This window comes from Notamacropus eugenii, chromosome X (genome assembly GCF_028372415.1).
Source record: "Notamacropus eugenii isolate mMacEug1 chromosome X, mMacEug1.pri_v2, whole genome shotgun sequence".
Taxonomy (NCBI): domain Eukaryota; kingdom Metazoa; phylum Chordata; class Mammalia; order Diprotodontia; family Macropodidae; genus Notamacropus; species Notamacropus eugenii.
Genome location: NC_092879.1, coordinates 79,738,717 through 79,758,360, shown reverse-complemented (window position 1 = coordinate 79,758,360; position 19,644 = coordinate 79,738,717). Strand labels below are relative to the sequence as shown.

Sequence of the window (19,644 nt, the reverse complement as noted above, 5' to 3'; positions counted from 1 at the left end):
CTGTTTGGAGCCAGATTCCCTTCATATATTTCAACTAAAACATGTCACAAAGCTAGGTGGTGCAGTAAGTAGAGTGCCAGAATGGGAGTCAGAAGACTTGAGTTCAAATTTGACTTCAGACACTTACTAGCTGTGTAACAATGGGCTAGTCACTTAACTTGTCCTCATCTGTAAAATGGGATAACAGCAACTACCTCAGAGTTACTGTGAGGATCAAATAAGACAATATTTGTAAAGCACTTTGCAAGGCCCTAAGATGTTATTTAAATGCTAGCTATCATAATTCTATTAAGCTAGACATTAAAGAGATTTGTAAAAATATGTAAAACAATGTCACTCTTCTCACTAATTTTTGTGTGTGTTGGAAAACAGTCATTTTCATTTAAAATGTTATTTATGTTAATATGGGATGGGTTTATTATTATTTTTTTAAATAAATTAATACTTAAAAATTGATCAGTTTTAATTTCTATCACAAAATATCCACAGGTATAACCTACATAAACAAAAACTCTTTGGAGTTCTCACTAATTTTTACAAGTGTAAAGAGTTCCTGAGACCAAAAAGCAAGAAAACACTGAAAGGTTATTTGACTTGGCCAGGAGTCACACAGCTAGAGTCACAGGAGGGATTTGAATCCAGGTCTTCCAGGCTAGCTCTTTATCCACTATACCATGCTCCCCTCCATGTGTTCGCATGTGCATGCATATGTGCTATTTATACAGTTTTTCTGTTAAAAATGCACCATGGATTCTTGTTCGTCACTGATCTTGAACTTCCAAGATTGATCCAATCTCTCCCTCCCCTCCCCAATTTAAAGAAGCCACCAGCTCAAGCACCCACCCAAGAGTGCCAGGCCCCCCTCAGCCCTTTCAGGAGGCTGCAGGCAGAACACAAAGTCTCCTCACAGATTCAGGCCCAAGGGCTGATACAAAGTGTAATCACTTTTGCCTTCTGACCCTTGGGGGGCGGGGCAGGGAAGGGCAAGACAGAACAAATGACTGAGGAATCTCACGGTGCCCACAAGGAAGTGAGAAGCCTTTCTGCGTACAAAAAAGACCAAACTTTGGTCTCTAGGCTGCAGTGAACTCCAAGGGCCTGTATTTCAGCTGTTACACATATCAGGGAAGGGATTCTCAATGGAAGCCAGGGATCCTCTACAGATCTGAGGAACCACTCCAAACTGAAAGCACTCTGGGCCACTCAGCAGCTGTATCTATGAACATTTGAGACCAAGGACCATCCAGTACCCCCTCAATTGCTATCCCACTCAATTTGGCTTCAGGTTATATCCGTTTTCTACTTTGCTGGTTTTCTGGTATGGCTACTGGATTTACCACAAAAGGCACCCACCGAGAGAATGTTTGTTGCTATGTGGTAGGGAAAACCAATAATTCCTCCAAACCTCAATGTGGGTTAAAGGAATTGCAAATGTGTATCCTGGAGAAGGCCGGATGGGAGGGCAAGAGGCCTGATGTCAGCTATGTTTAACCATCTGAAAACTTGTCACTTGTTCTGCTTGGCCTTGGAAAACACAAATGAGGACCAAAGGGTGGAGAGTATAGTGAGGAAAATTGAGGCTGCACGTACACAAAACTTGCAAACAGTAAGAGTTATGTGAAAGTGAGCTGGGCTGCTCTGGCACATGGTGTATTCTCCTTTCCAGGAAATCAGACAAGGAGCACCTAGTTGATTAGATGCGCAAGAGATTCCTGCTTTGTTAGCATGGATTGGTCAGGATGGCCTCAGAGGTCTCCTCCAAATTGGAGGCTGTCCCCCAAATCCACAGTGTTTCCCCTGGACCCCCATGCTCCCATAAAGGGTTGGTTCAATTGCCATCTCCTAAAAGTGACGTGACCTTTCTGGTCCTCCTCGTCATTAGTGGCCCCCCTCCCCGAAATTCTTATTGTGTATATCCTAGTATGGGGAGTTTCCTCACAGGAGAAGATAACCCCTCAAGTGCAGGGATTTCTTCATTTTTATCTCCTTATTCTCAGAGCCATGTATGCAAGCACTTTATAAATGCATGGTAGATTGAATTGGTGCTCGTGATTCTGGTTTCATTCATGTTTAATTGTCTTTATTATTCTTTTTTTAACCTCTTTTGCATGTTTATACAGAAAATAAAGCCAGGAAGCATATGTGGTTGAAACACTTAAGCCGGCCAAGAGGCTGGAACACATGACCTGGAAGGGCCTTTCAAATTCCAAGGCTGAGTATTCCTCCCTACAAAACTATTCTCATGTTAATGTTTTGTGTAGCATTTAGAACCAATAAAAACCAATCTAAAAGTCTTTTATTTTGCACTAGATATGTGTTTCCTTGAAGTTTTATATTCATGTTGGCAAATTCTTCTAAATTTCTCAGAGGCCAAAGACAACTTCTGGTGTCCATACACAGTCTTGGAGATGTGGGGCCCGCTCACCAGGTACATGAAGTACAAAGTCACTGGGCAGCTCACCTCCTAGAAACCTAGAGGATAAAGGGGTCAGGGGTGGGTAGAAATGTTGTACCTCCATCCACTTTCACTGTGAAAGAATTCTCAGGACTTTGACTCAGTCAAGGCACCAGTGCCTGAAGGTGGCAGACATCCCAGAAGCAAAACCACAGATCACAGAAAACTTCTTGAGGAATTCTTCAGTGCTAACCGATATGGTCCTTAGATATAACTCAGTGACACATTCTGCCACCTGCCTTGTATCATCACCCCCCCCCCCCCCCCAAGAAATGCTCTCCTTTTCTCACTTAGGTCTCATTTTAAGGGAAATGCTAGATTAGTTTAGTTGTTAGTACTCCTGACCCCAAGTTACTTGGTAAATTATTAACTTTTTATTATTACTATCTTATCAATAGGCCCTCCCCCCAACTCTATAAGGTATGAGCTTCTGGAAGATAAGGTCTTCGTTTCACTTTGGATCTCCACGGGTGGCAGGTGAGCAGGCTCAGTACTAATGTTGCCCATTACCTTCCATTATGTTCCAGGGGAAAGGAATGTTCTGACTCAACCCCCAAGACCTTACAGAACACGTGAGGCAGGTGCAGGGTTTTTCCTTTCATGTTGTTTTGAGGATCGAGCAAGGAAATAGCAGCTCCGAAGTGTGTTCAGCCTGACTTATCCTTGCGTGCAATCGTGCTTATGGGCCCAAATGAGGTGCCGCTGGAAAAACCTTTTGGTTTGAATTCAATTTTCAATGCCACATTTGGCAACAGTTCAACCTAGCACAGTGCTAGGCCAATCTATTCTTAATAATGAGTTACAATTAAATTATAATTAACAAGAGATAACATTTACATAGCATTTTAAAGTTTGCAAAACACTTTACATACTTATCTCATTTATTATATACTTGTACAACCCTGTGAGGTAGGTGTTAATATTATCCCTATTTTACAAATGAGGGAACTGAGGCTCAATGTTAAGTAGTTTGTGCAGAGTCACTGAAGGAGGGGGAGGAGAGATTCAAACTCAGGTCTGCCCATCTCTTGGCCCAGATCTGTATCTACTATGCTATCCTGCCTCACCAATCTCTCCTAAGTGCCTCTAACTGGGGATCTAGAGCAGACTGCAAACTCAAAAATCAAACCTAGCCATCATCTTTCCCCCAAAGTCTCTGCTACTTTTTATACTTCCCTCTTCCTGTCAGTAGCATCAGACAGGTGCAAGACCTTGATTCCAACACTGATTCCTCCCCCTCCTTCAATCCTCACATTCATTTGATAAATTCTGTCAAGTCTAACCCCACCCCATTTAGTTCGGGTACCCAATATGTTTCAAGACTGTCAATAACTCCCGCCCACTTCAATCTAATATACACACCAAAATAATCTTTGGAAATCACAGTTGTGAAGTCACTCTCTTAAAAAATCCTCAGCACCCCCAAATGTGTAGTGAATAAAGGCCAAATTCTTCAGGCAGGAATTAGAAACCCTTCACAATTTGGCCTCAACTTACCTTTCCAATCTTACATTATTTCTGCTAAACTAGAATACATTGTCCTCTGGGATTTGCCCACTCTTATTTTTGACCTTAAACCTGGAAATAAAGTACTGCCTCCTCTATCTGGGTCAAGAGAATTTTTCTCCAACCCTTGCTTGCCAGCTTAGAAATTGCTTCCTTAATGAAGCCTTAATCTCCTCACAAAAAATGATCTCTGCATCCTCTCAACTGAGAGAATTTTGTCCCTATCTTGCGTCTGTATGTTTCAGTATAATTTATATTAAAATATTCATGGAACACTGGGTGGGCGTGTCTTGGAGGTAGACCGAGTTACTATCAACTTGAGAGTCAGATGTAACCCACATACTGAGACTTTGACCTCCTCCACCCTAGGAACACTGGAAAGAGGAGGTTTAAAATCTTTCCCCACTGTTCTCTAACATTCTGGAAGTTAGTTTCTTTATCACCCTACTTGCACGTTTTCCAGATGTGTAAATATAGAATTGTTCTGTGTTTCACTGCCTTCTTTCTTTGGAATGCAGAACACCTCTTACCTCTGCTAGACTAAACCCTCCAGGCAGGACCTGTCTTATTTATCTTTGTACCCAAAGCATCTAGGACAACGCCTTCCTTGGAGACCTAAGGTGCTTAATAAAATGTTTACTATTTGCCCCTGAAAAAACACTTGCTAAATTGAATTAAGGAGGCTAAGACTGGCCTCAATTGCCTGTTTGTGTATATTGCCTTTTACTCCTTATTCAGGGGGTTTGGTGAAAAAGTGTTAGGGAGGAATGCAGCTTGCTGCCACCTTCTTTCAATCCCACTGTCATCAGAAAGCATTTAAGACGTGCCTCTAGTGTTGCTTTTTTAAGATTATCCAACTAATTTTCTTTTGAAAACTGTATTTTCTGTACCCTGCCTCCCAGTCAGTCATAAATCAAACTGCTGAGAGTCAGGAAGGGAAAGAGGGGCCTGACTATGAGATCTACCAAAATGATAAGATCCCACCTATACTCTGGGGAAGGATGAGAGAAGGAGCCAACATATGTACCAAGCATGAAAAAGTGACTTGAAGACAGAAACTCTGGCTTCTTATCCCAACTGTGAGCCTGGGCAAATCACTTCATAACGTTTGTAACATGGGGATACCAATACTTGTCCTACCCTACCTCACAGGTTTCTGTTTTTTTTTTTTTACTTTCTGAACCTTTTAAGTGCTATAGAAAAAAATGACTAATTTCAGCACACTTTGTTCAGCTCTAAGACCAAGAGATCAAAGCAATAGGTTAAGCCTTTTAGTTTTTGCAAGCTCAAAGTTCATCAGCAAACTTTTATTATTTGCCACGGAGTACAACTTGTCATAAGGATTTTAAGCATTAAGAGTCAAATCCCAATTTAAATGACAATACTTTAATAAAGTATCTTTTTCACAGCAACACTAGAAACACCCCCCCCAGTCAATAATCACATTGGTTGTTTAAAATTTTCACTAACAGAAAACACTTTCATGATTCTGAAATGCAACAAATTCATGTAAGCTTTAACATATCGCTGTAAAGGACCACCATATACAAGTACAAATAAGACAGACATCATTTTGAGGAGCAGTTGAATCTTTGACAAAACAATTTTTAAACCTCAGATTTAATTTACCAATATTTAGCCACATCCACAAATACGCCTAACAATAGTTTGGTCTACAAAGACTGCCTTGCAGAGGCCAGAGTAAAAATTTTGATGAAATATTCAGATCATTACTTTACGGAGTAAAAGAACATTCAGGAATGTTTACAAGATTTGGCCATCTAGACGTTATCGCTCATGTTTTTATGACTGATTACACTAGAAATATGGATGGTTAACAGTGCTGTGAAAAACCTTGTCAAACAGGAAAAGTAACCCTAAATTCAGATGTACTGAAGTACAAGAGCATTCAATATCTGGATTTAATTTGTCTGGGTTTCAACTAACAATCATATTTCAGACATAAAATTTTTAAAAAAGAGAACAGTCTTGAATTATGAATTTGACTGTTTATGGAGAAAGGAGAAGGGGGGAAAAACAAGGGAGAGACAGTAAGAAGGGTGCCTCTTAAGTGTTACCAAAACTTACCAGACTTTATTTGTCCCCAAACCAGTCCAGGTTTTTGCTTTGAGGGAAACTGCCCAATGACTTGGGCAGGCAGTTTATATATAAAGATGATCCTGATAATACTATAACAGGTGTGTTCTGGTGAAGAAGCTGATTCCCCATGATATGGACCCCGAAAGAGGGCCTACGTACGCAGTTGTCAAAATAGTGTATGGCGAGCCCTCCTGCTGTAAACTTAGGCTAGGTCCACAGCAAGAAGGCGGTGTGAGCGAGTAGAAGGAGATGATCCGTGTGAAACCCTGCTTGGGTCACTTACTATCTGTCACTGCGACCTTGCGCAAGGCCCAATCTCTACCTCCATTTTCCTTATCTCTAAAATGGGGGATAACATGAGCTCAGTGTAAGCTCCCAGGATTAGGGAGCAGTTCACGGAAGCAAATGGCTTCCCAGCCACAAGGTTCTCCAGAAAAATCTCAACTGTGCTAATGGACGAACGGCGAAGTCTCCCTGCAGGCTGTCTTCCCCGAAATAAACCCCACCCAAATCGTAGTCGCCGGGTGCGAGGTAACCCCCTCCCAAAAGCGCGGCGGGGATAGGCTGACTCATGGTCCCAATGGTCTCCCTTTCGCTCCTCCCCCAAAGCCAAGCTCCGCAAGGCGACAGTCTGGTGTCCACTCTCTCCTCCCAGCCTCCATTGCCTGGGATAGTTCAGCTGTGGGGAAGTGGGAAGTGAGGGATGCACGGGGAAACTGGGAGCGACGCCGACTCCAGGGTGAGGTGGTTCCCTCGGAGGACAAGGAGAATGGGGAGAGGTCAAGGCCAGGGAGCGGCTCCCCACCCCACCCCCACCCTCGGAGGCCCGCCATTCAAGCTCCACACGCCTCGCCTCGAGGGCCTCGCCCGCCCTGGGGCCTTGGCTCTCGGACCACGCCCCGGCGGGGTCTCTGGGCCCCGCCAACAAAGCCAAAAGGAGCAGAACGGGACAAGACTCACCCCCGCAGCCGCCATGTCCGGGTGACTCCCTCCTCTCCAGCCCGGGCTTCCTGTACGGGGAGCCGAGAGGGACACGCCGGCTACTCTCTGGGCTAGGCCCCGCCCTCTGGTCCCCTTCCCCCCAGCCTCCCCACTTCCGCCCTGCCCTTTTCCTCCCCCATCCCGCGCTGGGCTGCTCAGAGCCCACGTGGTTAACCATTCAGCTCCAGTCCCGGAGTCAGGAAAGGAAGAGGAAGCCTGAGAGTGCTCTCCATTTCCCTCCATGCCACCTTCTCGGTCCTAGAGAAGGCAGCCTGGCAATGGGGCTTCCCTCGTTGGGCTCAAGGAGTGGGTGCCCTTATTGTTTGCCCGCTTCTGGGAGCCAGCCTTGAGCTTCGGTGCCAGGAGGGCGCTAAATGAGCCCTAGGCAGCTGGTTCCCATCGGCGCTGATAATGTTAAAGTTGGTCCCTGGCCTGCGCCGGTGGGGCTTCTGGCGGGGCGGGGCCTGGGGTGGGGCGGGGCCCGGGGAGGGGCGGACCTAGCGGAGCCGGCCGCCCTCCCACTCAGATGGGGTGGGACTCCCACCCTAGCTGGGCCTTCTTTTTTTGCTCCTAATGGTTCTTCTCCATCTATGCTCCTGAGCAGTCCTTAACTCCTTAAGGCCCTAACAATAAGCACCTGGCGTTTGTCCGCTGGCTTAAGAAATGCAGGTGGCATGGGATAGGATGGGATTTGTAGGCCCGAATTTGCTCGGCCTTTGTAGGAAAGAGAACGCATAAAAGGCTTGTTAGAGCTGCTAAAGAAAAGGTTGTGGCATTCCACACTATTATGCCTGAGGGCAGACTTGTTGTTAGGCGGAATGGTCCCGTCAATAAACCAAACCAAGGCAATTAGTCCATTCTGTTAAACTTGGGGGAAAGTAAAAGGGAAAGGGATCCAAATTCTGGGGTTATTAGAGACGGCTGTATTTAGTGCCTGGACAGCTGGGTCCAAATTCCACTTCTGATCCTTACTAGCTGTGTTACCAAGACCAAATCACTTACGTTGTCAGGGCTTTAGTCTCCTCGTCCAAAAAACATTGATAGTAAGAACTGCACTGCCTACCCCACGGAAGTGATGTGAGGACAGCACTTTTCAAACCTTGAAGTGCTAAATAAAACAAACAACAAAGGGAGTTATTATTAGGTGTGCGGTGAAAAGGAACGTAACGTTGACAGATAACTTAAAATGAGGGGCCCTGGGAGGTACTCAAACTACCTAGCCACGTACTTGGGGTTACAGTTTGGATTGGTTTCTGATTTTTGGAAAACCGATTACAATGGAAACTTACAATTAACCCCCTAAAACAAAAGATTTCTTGAATTTATGGAGGTGGAACGTTTCCTTCAAAAGCACGCAAGCTTCATTTTGGGGACACTTTGCTTTTGGAGAAAAAAGAACCAGGTGCTCTATTTTTTTGTTGTTTTCTTAATATTAGGGCGAGGGCGGCGGCAGCGGCGGCAGCGGCGCAACTACGGGGCTGTGAGCGGTGCGCCCAGAGGTACATACCCAATGAGCAGAACACACAGTGACGATACCGAGTCACGAAATTTTATCACACACGAAAGTTAACACTTTAATCTGTGATAGAAAACAATACAGCCAGTTACAACACAGAACTCATTTGAAGAGCAAAAAGGGAAAATCACCAACATTTAAAGCCTATATAATCTTAGTGAATAACTGTCAATACAGTACAAATACAAAATCAAGAATACTTTAAAGTTTTATCCAGGGGTTGAAATTTACTTTTTCCTAAAACCAAAGCGATAACATTTTCCTATCTCTGTAGCATCTACACCTTCTAGGATTCTGTTTCTTACTGTCTGGAGTATGGAATTGTGATGGTGTGTTGAGAAGAAATATACCTTGAGATCATAGAGAGATGGAAACTTTATGAAATGTATAAAGACATCATCAAGAAAGTGTATGATCCGAAGAGGATGCAAACTGGTCATGTGGTGAAAGTGGAATAACAGATGGACAGTTCGAGCGCTGCATTTGGACCAATGAAATGTCAGAAGCACTACAGGAAGGCTTCCAATGAATTGGATAGATCCAGGATGAAGGATTTATGAAAGGACTAGAATGCCACAGGAAGAGAAGGCATGGATGGGTTACAATTTGTACGGGTGGAAGGAAATGCTCATATTGATGAAATGGATCAAGAGAAGAATTAAAAAATGTATACATCCTAGCTACAAAAGTTAAAATTTCTGTTGGTTAAAGAAATCCGAAACTTTATGAAATGTTGTATTAGCCATGTTGAAAAGATAATACAAGCCAAGTCTCTCAGTTAGCAAAATCAGATGATTTGCTGTCTTCTTTTTTCATTCATAGCTGATGAGATAATGAAAGGAGATCGGTTTGAAATATCTGTAGTGTGAAAACAGACAAAGTAAGTTTGAAAACTGAGAATTCAAACTCTGTTGTTTTTTTCCCCGCGAAGTTTTTGTTAATAAAACTACTTTAAAAGCCACATATTGTGCAGTTAAAATGGACAATGACTCAAAAGAAAAACAGTCAATGAATCAAAATGATATTACACAAAAATCAGTTCTACTATATATGTATATGTACATCAGGGGTTCTTCACCTGGGCTCTGTGAACTTTTTTTTTGAAATGTTTTGATGACTGCATTTCAATATAATTGGTTTCTTTTGTAATCATATATTTAGTTCATTTAAAAGCATGATTCTGAGACTAGGTCCATAGGTTTCACCAGATTTATAAAGGGGTCCACGACACATAAAAGGTTAAGAACCCCTGATGTATATGTATTTATGCATATACATATTACATATATATAATAATCCTTAAACAAAAATGTCTACAAATCATGAAGTCTCCATGATCCTAGGTGCCACAGACAGATCAGTAGTGGTAAGAATAGTAATAGTAGCAGTGTGTAATCGTAATAGCAGATTTACCTGTTGTTAGAAACAGTCCTGATGAGAGACAAGTGTGGTTTGTATTGCTACAGAAATAGTGATAATGGTGTTCATTTGGAAGAGGCCATAAAGACCTTCTTAAGTTAGCAGGTTTCCCATAATGTACTCTTGGAGCTTTCTAAGATTGAATTGACTCTACAGGTTGAAATCCATTCTCAAGTGTGGTTTCTAACCCCTGAATAAACAATATTATTGTAGTCCACATCATACTTTATGTATGTAAAGTGTAAACCATACCACACAGGTGCCATACATTTTTACACACAAACATTATTTCTAAGCAGGTTCCCAATCTGAGCATGTCACTTATTTAATAAACTAGGCATGATAACAGGACTTCTCTTTCAAATACAGCATCATCGTCAAAAGTAAAATGTTTCTTAATACCACTGCATGTTCTCTCTCTCTCTCTCTCTCTCTCTCTCTCTCTCTCTCTCTCTCTCTCTCTCTCTCTCTCTCTCTCTCTCTCCCCCCCCGCCCCCCTCAAATCAGTTGAAATGCTTGGGCTTCTTAATAAGGAATCCTTAATGAATGCTAAGCCTATACAGCATAGCAGCTTTCACTGAGTTCCTTGGAGCAGTGACTAGGATTGAAATTTGGGTAAGAAAGATTTGTTTTCTAGTCACTGGTGATAAATTAATCCAAAGAATCAAAACATGGAAATGTCCAATTATTTGAAATATACTGAATACAGTTACAACACACACACACACACACACACTCACAAAAAATTTGTTTGACCTTAGGTGTGAGTAGGTAAACTAAAAAGATGACATTTGTGAGAAAAGTCTACAATAAAATTAGGTAACTTTATGGGCATTTCTAAATCAATAATAGTTCCTCAATGATTCTTCCTGCTCACATACTATAAATTTCCCTTACTGCATATATACTGGCATCAACACAAATTGCATAGTATTCAATAATATTCTTATAAGTGCAAACCATTCATTGTCATTCTTAGTCTGAGAATTCTACAAATTCAGGCTTATTTATTCCTACTTGGACTCATATTAATAAAAGCTATGAAAGTTTCTGGGAAATGATGAAATATAGTCAATGTCTTTATTATAGACAAATTTACTTTGCTATTAATGAGTTAGTTGATGAATCCATAATATCAGCCATTAAAATTTCAAATATAGCTTATTGTAACATTAACTTTTACTTTGGATGCTAGTATGAAAAGTTAATATTCTATTGAAATATTTTTTATTCCAATATAGGTATAAATAAAGAGGATTTGAGTCTTAGACTAGAAATACTGGCTGAATTAATGAAATAGTTATTACAGGAGGTTCAGACTAAGAAATTGGTAGCATGTGACTATTAATTTTCCTAGAGAATTTAAACTATATGTAATATTTTAGATGAAAAATGTCTTATCAAATTTTTTAAATGGGGAAAAAACCCTTCAGATTCCTATGAGAACTACTTAAAAGTTTAATCTTCATGAGAAAGTAGAAGGGAAATGAAAATTAGGCAATGCATACACTTTTTATTATGTGATATTTGGCACTAAAATTCTTACTGTCTTTTGTGGCAATTGACAAAATATTTCTGTATTTTTTTCCATAACATTTCAGTTTGTAGTGGAGATGGAAAGGGAATTTTTTCTAGAAGGGAGGGATCTTGTCTCCTGTAATCATCAATATTTGTTATTTAGTGATCCTTTTGTATTTTGCCCAGAGAAAAATACATCATGGGGTTTAATACATATAAAATGAGATGATGAAGAATTTCACTTTGCATACCATTTTGGTATGAGGTGATAGTCTTCACTACTTAGGGATTTGAAGTTTTTAAGTTTAAAACTCTTAAGTAGGCATTTAAAAAAAGCTAGATGGAGCAATGCGAAGACTGATAGTACTGATTTTTTAATGTGGATCTTTCACATGACTACTTCCTCATTCTTTTCCATCATAATATATTCATTAGGTAGTTTCTGAAACATTCAGGTATAAAAACATCTCATGCATAAGGCTCTCATTTACGTATGCAGTTTAGTTCACTAGCATTCTGACCAAATGGCTTCATAACCATCTCATGACAGTGCAACCAGATCTATAGGTGGGCGACTTCTTCAATTTTAAACTACCTTTGCATACAAGCAGGGACTAGTCATGCTAAGTATATGGTACAAACTATAGGGAAGAGAGGACTGTGTAATTGGAGGAGATAATAACAAGACAGAAGCAGCAATCTGTGCAGCTGTCACCGGATAATGTCTCTGGCTACTTTAAATTATCTCATGTTCTCACCTCAGTAACAATGGCCCAGTTGAATAAGTTACTTCAGCCCCACTGCAAAAGTTCCTCCTTCCTCTGGCCACACCCCCAATCGGGCTCTGCAAGAGCCAGCTATAGAAGAACCTCAGTGCGTACGAATCTAACTTTAGAAGGGACCTCTGGTCTTTGGTGGGGACTTCCCAGGGGGCACTGTATGTAGCCTCTATCACAACTTGCTGTCTTCTAGACAGGGAAAGTAGAGGATTGCTCATCTAGATGCGCACATCATTTTGCAGAAAATGCTAAAGTTCAATGGATTTAAGGCATCTTTGTAACATATCACCACACTAAAATTATAGTTTTCAAAATACAATAAAGATATAAAATATAGCTATCGAATAATAATACTTTTATTTGAAAAGCTACCATTGAATTTCCATTTTCTCTGCATCCTTCTTTCTCTGACACTGGGCTGACATCTAAGTCAGATAAAGTGGCTGGCTCTGCAATCACTTACTGAACACACAAGGCACTTTCACTCTCTACCCTCTCACCATCAAAATCACTTGGCTATCTTTTGTTTTGTCACTTCTAAGACTGATTTGGAACAGTGTCATTAGGTGACCATGCAATTGATAAAGGTAATGAAAATATTCCAAAATACCTGTTTTGCTTTATATATTGTCTTAATTGTTTTCCTGCCAAAACCAAATTGGCTTTTGAGGATAATGGTCCATTAGGCAAATATTCCAAAATCTGATTCTATGCATACATCAGTGCAGGGGTTTAAAGAAGTAAATATCAAAAGATAACTAAGTGAATGAATGCTAAGATATTAAGGCTATGGATAGTTCACATTGATCTTATCTATTTATGATCTACATCTATTTATTTTATTTCATAAATGTTTTAGTCACACTAAACCCAATGAGAAAGACTTAGCACAACAAAAATATATCAAATGACTGAAATGAGGGTTATTTGGTTTGGTTACTCCACTTTCAGCAGTTCTGTTGCTGTACTGTTAGTATTTTCAAGAAATAGATTTGTTTTTCTTTAGCTTTGTTCCAGTAACATCCGAGTGAAATAAAATATCATCCGATATTCTTTTCAAAGATTTCAGCAAATATTAATATAGCATTTCTTGGCCAAGTGGATTTTGTGATCTTTAAAATCTGGGCCATAAATGAAAAATCTCATAACTTTTCAGATTATCTTGGCCAGAATGTGATAATGACTTTGAAATTAAATACAAACAAAAACTATTATTCAGGCTGATTCCATAACTTGGGGAATGTGGGGCTGTTGTGAACTCTGAGATGGGAGAATTTATTTCCTCACATACAATTCATGGCACACGGTTTATGTTCCTCCCCTTAGAGATCTGGAAGGGAAGAATATGGCTCATTACATCAGTTAAGCACTAATCATTTTTTCATTAATATCTATTCCTTGTTAATGCACAATACTGTATGCAGTACAATATCAAAGTGGTTACCACTGCCTTACAAGTTCATATACTTCTCTAACTAGGTTTTCTTCCATGTAATAGTACAAGGAGAACATTAATTTTTTAAAAAGTATAATACTATAAATGTATTCATATTTATATATACCACACCCTCCATGGGTCTGATATGAAGGAATGGTTGAAAGGTTAGAGCTGAGCTGGCTCATTATTCTTTGTAATCTGTATGATACTAAATATTGATGTAGCAAATACATTCAGATTTCTGTTTTTGTTTGCCTTTTTTTAAAAGAATATTTTGGTTCTGATTTTGGTGAAATTTTTGGTGGAAAAGTTTCTTTAAATCTTCCTTAAATGGACTATTGTGTAGATTTTTTTGAACTAATGTTTGCAATTACTCATTGAATTTGTTTCAGAGAGCCATTTATTAATATCAGGAGTATTTTCCATCAGTAATTCCTCTTTAAATTTTTTTCCAATGATTGAAATAGGCAGTGATGTAAGCTTTGATGATAGATTAAAAAATGTATCTATGATGCGCTTATTTTGTTTTAGTTCTGACCAAGGAACATTTAATTCAACAAATCCAATGTGTTCTTATTATGTTAATTCAGCACATATATTTTCTTTAGAGTAGTAGAAATCATTTCCTCTGGACATCTTTGACATTTGGCTCCCTACTTATCTAATTCAAACCTTATGATTTTATTTCCTTCTTTGACAAATTCCTAATAGAAGTAGTCAATTGTTTCAAAAATCTTTACTAATTTTGAAGCTTTGAAGCAACTGAACACAATAGTCATGATGAGATGACTCAATCACAAACTCTAAACTTCCTCTATGTATTATTTTTACATTAGCCACCACCCTCAAGTTCCATTGTTTTTTTTCTTTTTTCACTTACTCTTTGGCTAAAATAGGTTTAAATTACATGATCACTTCAATTTCACCCTTCCTTTAATTCTTTAATCTCTTTTAACAATAAATGCCACACCTTTCCACATGCACAGGGAAGCTACTCCTAAAGGCAGGCACCTAGTTTTTAAAATTCTATGTATCCAAAAGGCAAAATGTAGCTAATAGAATGCTAATCATGAGAATACCACATGGTTAGCATTTGTAGTCTACTAGATCATTGGTTGGCAACTTTGAAGTCCCTCCTCACTTCTTTGGGTTTTCTTGTTTCACTCAGGGAAAGTTGTCATAATGTGGACACTTTTGTTGGAGTTGGTAAGAAGATGGTCGCTTTCGACCTTTCCTCCAGCTTTTCCCCTGGCCAAATCCCTGGCTTAGTAATCACACTCTGAACCATAAATGAGGGATGAGAAGGCTTTCCATCCTTCCCCTCCTCCTCAAGGGCCAATTGGTAATCTTAACTGGGCACAATTCTACCACAATCTATAGATTATCACTCTTGCACCAAATGTCATAAGGCACAATACAGGAGTTAGGTTGATTTTTCTCACTAAGTTCAGTTCATCTTTTTTTTCTTAAGATTACTACTCCTAAAGCCCAGACCCTAAAAGGTATGACCCTAATATTTGTTCCTATGCCATGTTATTTTGACTGGTTAATTTGGAGAAATTTGTATATAAAGTGTGACTAGAAAGCAACAAGACTGGTTTTCATGTGTGGTTTATGGACTCAGTTTCATTATTTGTAGTTACACCATATATCTTAGAGTATTTTGGAAATGTAGTATATTTTGTATAGGTAGATACAGTCAACTTTTAGTAATCTGTGTCAGTGAAGTAGAATATTAAAATAGGTATCCCACTCAGCTGGTTTGGAACTGTGATCTTACCTGTATAGTAAATTTTTCTAACAGGAGGATTGGGGTTGGCCCTATAACTCAGTAGACTTCAAAGGAACCTTGATCATCAGGGTTCTTTTGGTCTGCTGGGTTGGGTACCTGCTCTCTCCACTTTGCAAGTTTCCTTGCCATAGCTCACAATCAGTTAGTCAGTCACTCAATCAGTCAACAAGAAGGAGCAAAAGTGCAAAAACTGCTCCTAGCAAATGCATATAATCTATAGTAAGGATAAAAGTGTATACTGATAAGTGGGAATTTGCTGTATGTTTATGTAACTGACATTTACCTAAGTGTATAGGATTTTTTGGGGGGGTTCACATTGTTGATGTGAACATCAATTGAGTAAAGTACTTCAAAAAATGTACACTTCTTCACTGCATCTTTTTTTTTAAATGCATAACCAATTTGTTTGTTGAGAAGAGCAAACAAAATTGATTCCTAAAAGAATACTACTGTTTGGTCATGCAATGGTTTAGGCATCTTGTGAACCTAGTCTCTTAGCCAACTTATTGGTACTCTGTCTACATATCTTAGAGTATTTGTCATAATGGATTTTCTATGGCACTTAGTAGTCAGTTTTGTTAGATGTGTGTCTCAGAAATGTGTGATTGAGTTCTGTTGTGAGTGTAGAGATTCAGAGGCCACAATTGGAGGTGTCAGAGTAGCACTGTACTCACAAATGTCCATGAAAAACTCATGATTCCTTTCCTTCCACTCTCTGAAGCTCTCTGCTGTAAAGTCAGGATCATCCAGAAGGCTGTCGATAATAATCAGGTCTCTTTCTTTAGCCTGTCCAATGTCAAAAAGACATAAAATGTTAGGACTAGGAAATGTGTTATATTATAGGTTAGTCTTTATTTACTTTGTGTTGAGGAAAGATACTGTATACCTCCACCTTGGAGGTCCACCGTGGAGGACAGAAAGTTAGGTTGGGACAGAATGTTATCTTTCTCCTACATTTCCTCACCTCATACTCTTTCATTAGCCAATATGGGGTTATACTGGAAATAAAACAATAAACACCCTACAAGTCAATCCTATCCTATCATCAGATGACAGTGCCGATAAGATCAGTTAATGACAATCATGATAACTGATTGGTTCCCCTCCCCCCCAAAAAAACTTCAGGAGCCTTATTCACTAACTCCTATTTGTAAATTCTGGTGTCATCTTTAACTTGATATTCAATCTCTTGCTTCATTATATTTACCTTGATTTTCACAGTGTATAATTTATAAACTGCAAAATTTTAGAGATTATGATTCTATACTTTCAAGCTGTGAGCACAAAGACAGAGAAGATGACTTACTTTTAAAGTACTCTTGAGCGCTCGGATGTGATGAAGTTTTTGATTGATAAATGGATCATTACATCGCTTTATAAAAGAGCTCCTGAATTCTTGCTTAGTAGAAGGACGATGTTCTCCAAAGGCTGACAAACTGACTTTTTCCAAAGACCTGTACAGTTCTTGTAACCCATCAGAACTATCGCTTTTTTCCTTTGAATTTTCTGAAATACAGTTCACAAGTTCTTTTTACCTCCATGCAGAAAAATTTGGTTTGGAAAATTAAGGACCCCGATAGATAAGAATTTCAGCCACACATATATTGTCGAAATTGAAACACAATGCCAGTCTGAGGGATTAGTGATGACATAAAGAAAGAATATAGTCATCCTCCCAGTGACAAAGACTGGCAAAAAACACATCGACGATATAAAAATCAAAGACAATATTTAGTTCAGAATACTTGCATCTCAGAAGTTTTTTTTTTAAAGACTGCAGTGTATAATGCTGGGGCCTGGTGTTAGGATAAGAAAATTTTCCATTCTCAGTCAATAAATTGAAGAAATACGAAGTCGTAGCGAAAAAAAGTTTGCATCGATGGCTACTTTAAGAATTGATCCATCTAGTTTCTACTATGCATCAAAAAGGGTGATATTTAGTTCACCGATGATATTCTCAGCTAACAGACTAAAAGGTTTTATAAGCACAGAGAGCAAATGATTGAAAAAATGTTGTTTTTAAAGGTGGATTTAGTTCCATTGTTGGGCAGTACTGTAAGCTTTGAAGTCCAGACTATTTCTGTGGTTACAGAAATGATGTCAGCCTCCAAGATGGTTGATCAAGAACTTCCAGAAGCGTCAAATTTTCCTAGGAATACAAGCAAACCACAACATGACTAAATATGGTCTTTCCACTTGCACACCTCAGGAAAGGATTAGACCAGATTCTGGACAGCAATAATTCTCCTTCAGTAATTAATGGGCTTGCCTTTAAGAAACATATAGGCCATGGTTCCAGGGAACTGGCTTCTAGATAGAATTGGAAGCCAAAATTGATACTAAAATGTTTGCATTCCCTAACAGCAATTTATATTTTTTTTAGTAACTGAAGAAAGACAAAACAAAAAAAAATGCTTAACGTCTCTGAGCCTTAGCTGTTTCTTCTGTAAAATGGGGCAATTGGACTAGATGATTTTTAAGGTCCTTTCTAGTTCTGACATTTTATGGTCTACTTTAAATTTAATACCCAACATATTTGACTTAAATATTAATCCCATTACTGAACAGGATAAAAATGATAGAAATCATACCTTTTAAGGTATGAATTAGTTGTTGTTGTTTTCAGGCCACTAGAGTGCCAATGTTTTGGTGAAGATAGAAAATATGCTCTCCTCTCACCAATAAGATCAGGTTCATAATCCTAGCTATCTTTTAAACTAGAGCTTTTTGGGTTCATGGACTCCTTTGGCAGTCTGGTGAAATTTATAGATCCTTACTCAGAATAATTTTTTAAAATGTATAAAATAAAATGCATAGACTTAGAAAGGAAACCAACTATATTGAAATAAAATGCAATTTTTTCTCATCCAAGTTTATAGACTCCAGATTAAGAATCTGATTTTTAGGTTAGTAGATTTTACATTAGTAGGGATATAACTCCTGTCTTATTGGTAGAAAAACTGAGGCATGACAAATAGTTGGTCCAGTTAGTTAACTAAAAGATCTCCAAAGGGAATACAGGATTCTAGACCTCAGCATCTGCATATCTTTAGGGCTTTATAATTTTAAAATGATCATTAGCTAGTTTCAGATCATATCTGTTTAATTTGGTCAGAGTGAAAAACAGTCCTCTTGGAAATGACCAATTTCCAATTTATAATTACGGTACAGAAATTAGTCCTCCATTAAAGAATTAATTTGTAGTCATGAAGATTATTCTGGTTTCTCAAAGGCTAATTCAGCAAAGTTCAAACTTTGATAGATCTTGTTAATCTATAAAAGGTAGGCCTGGCAACAGACTGTGTTTCTGTTGTATGAGGAGCAACCTAAGTTTAGAGAGACTTCATCACCAAAAGGCTGACCAATGTGTGTGGGGGGTATTCTTTTTTGATCACAAAGTGTCATGAAACTATTAAGGCATGAAGGTGTTTTGGAAATGAATAATGAAATTTGCTAAAATGAATACTTCACTTTGAACTCTCTTTGGTATCTCTACAATTCAAATGAACTTAGCTGTTCACAGAAGTACTAAGGCAGTCAGTTATTTGAATGGATTTAGCTATTCGTGGAAGTACTAAGGTGTTCATTTGAATGAACTTAGTTGTTCACTGAGGTTTTAAGGTGTTTGGGAACAGAAAAGCCAATCTCTATATATAGCATCTGGGAAAACAATTTAAATTTTGGGACTGTAGCTCATAATATAGAAGTGACAGGCTTTTTGCCAGGGACTGAGTGTTTCTAGCAAAGGCTGGTAAAAATATATATTTACTTTGAGTCTTAAAAATCTATGGAGCTTTAAAGCTTAAAAGGATAGATTAGGGAGAGAACTGCCTAAGTTGACCTCCCAAACAAGATACAATCTAGAGTAGGTACAATGCAATAAGAATAGCTGTAGAGATGTGGCAGAAAGAGTACTGGATTTGTAATCAGAGGACCTAGCTTCAAATTTAATTACTACCTTGTGACCCTGGGCAAGTCACTTAACTTCTCAGTAAATGGAGGGAATTGAATTAGATGGCCTTCTAGGTCTATATCTATAATCCTTTGACTTGGAATTGAATCCTGGATATGCTACTCATTACCTGGACGAGCCTGGGCAAGTAATTTTCCCTGTGGGCATTAGCTCCTTGGTATACAAAA

General features: G+C 39.0%; 2 protein-coding genes across 4 annotated transcripts in view; both read right to left on the bottom strand.

Moving 5' to 3' along the window:
• Positions 1-7,138, bottom strand: part of APOOL (apolipoprotein O like) — a 116,729-nt gene extending 109,591 nt beyond the window's left edge. For 2 of the 3 annotated variants that reach the window (XM_072627190.1, XM_072627188.1), the window contains exon 1: positions 7,022-7,130. In XM_072627190.1, the coding sequence (XP_072483291.1) occupies positions 7,022-7,036 (15 nt within the window). In that variant the 5' untranslated portion in view covers positions 7,037-7,130. Of the gene's footprint in view, positions 1-7,021 lie in introns of all 3 variants that reach the window. The other variant, XM_072627187.1, reaches the window with a different exon arrangement.
• A 1,260-nt stretch (positions 7,139-8,398) lies between these two features.
• LOC140515231 (connector enhancer of kinase suppressor of ras 2-like) overlaps positions 8,399-19,644 on the bottom strand; it is a 570,766-nt gene continuing 559,520 nt past the window's right edge. Inside the window, exons 22-24 of the mRNA XM_072625828.1 lie at positions 16,811-17,653; positions 16,179-16,290; positions 8,399-9,416 (exon numbers count right to left, since the gene is read on the bottom strand). Coding sequence (XP_072481929.1) covers positions 17,625-17,653 — 29 coding nt within the window. The 3' untranslated portion in view covers positions 8,399-9,416; positions 16,179-16,290; positions 16,811-17,624. The remainder of the gene's footprint in view (positions 9,417-16,178; positions 16,291-16,810; positions 17,654-19,644) is intronic.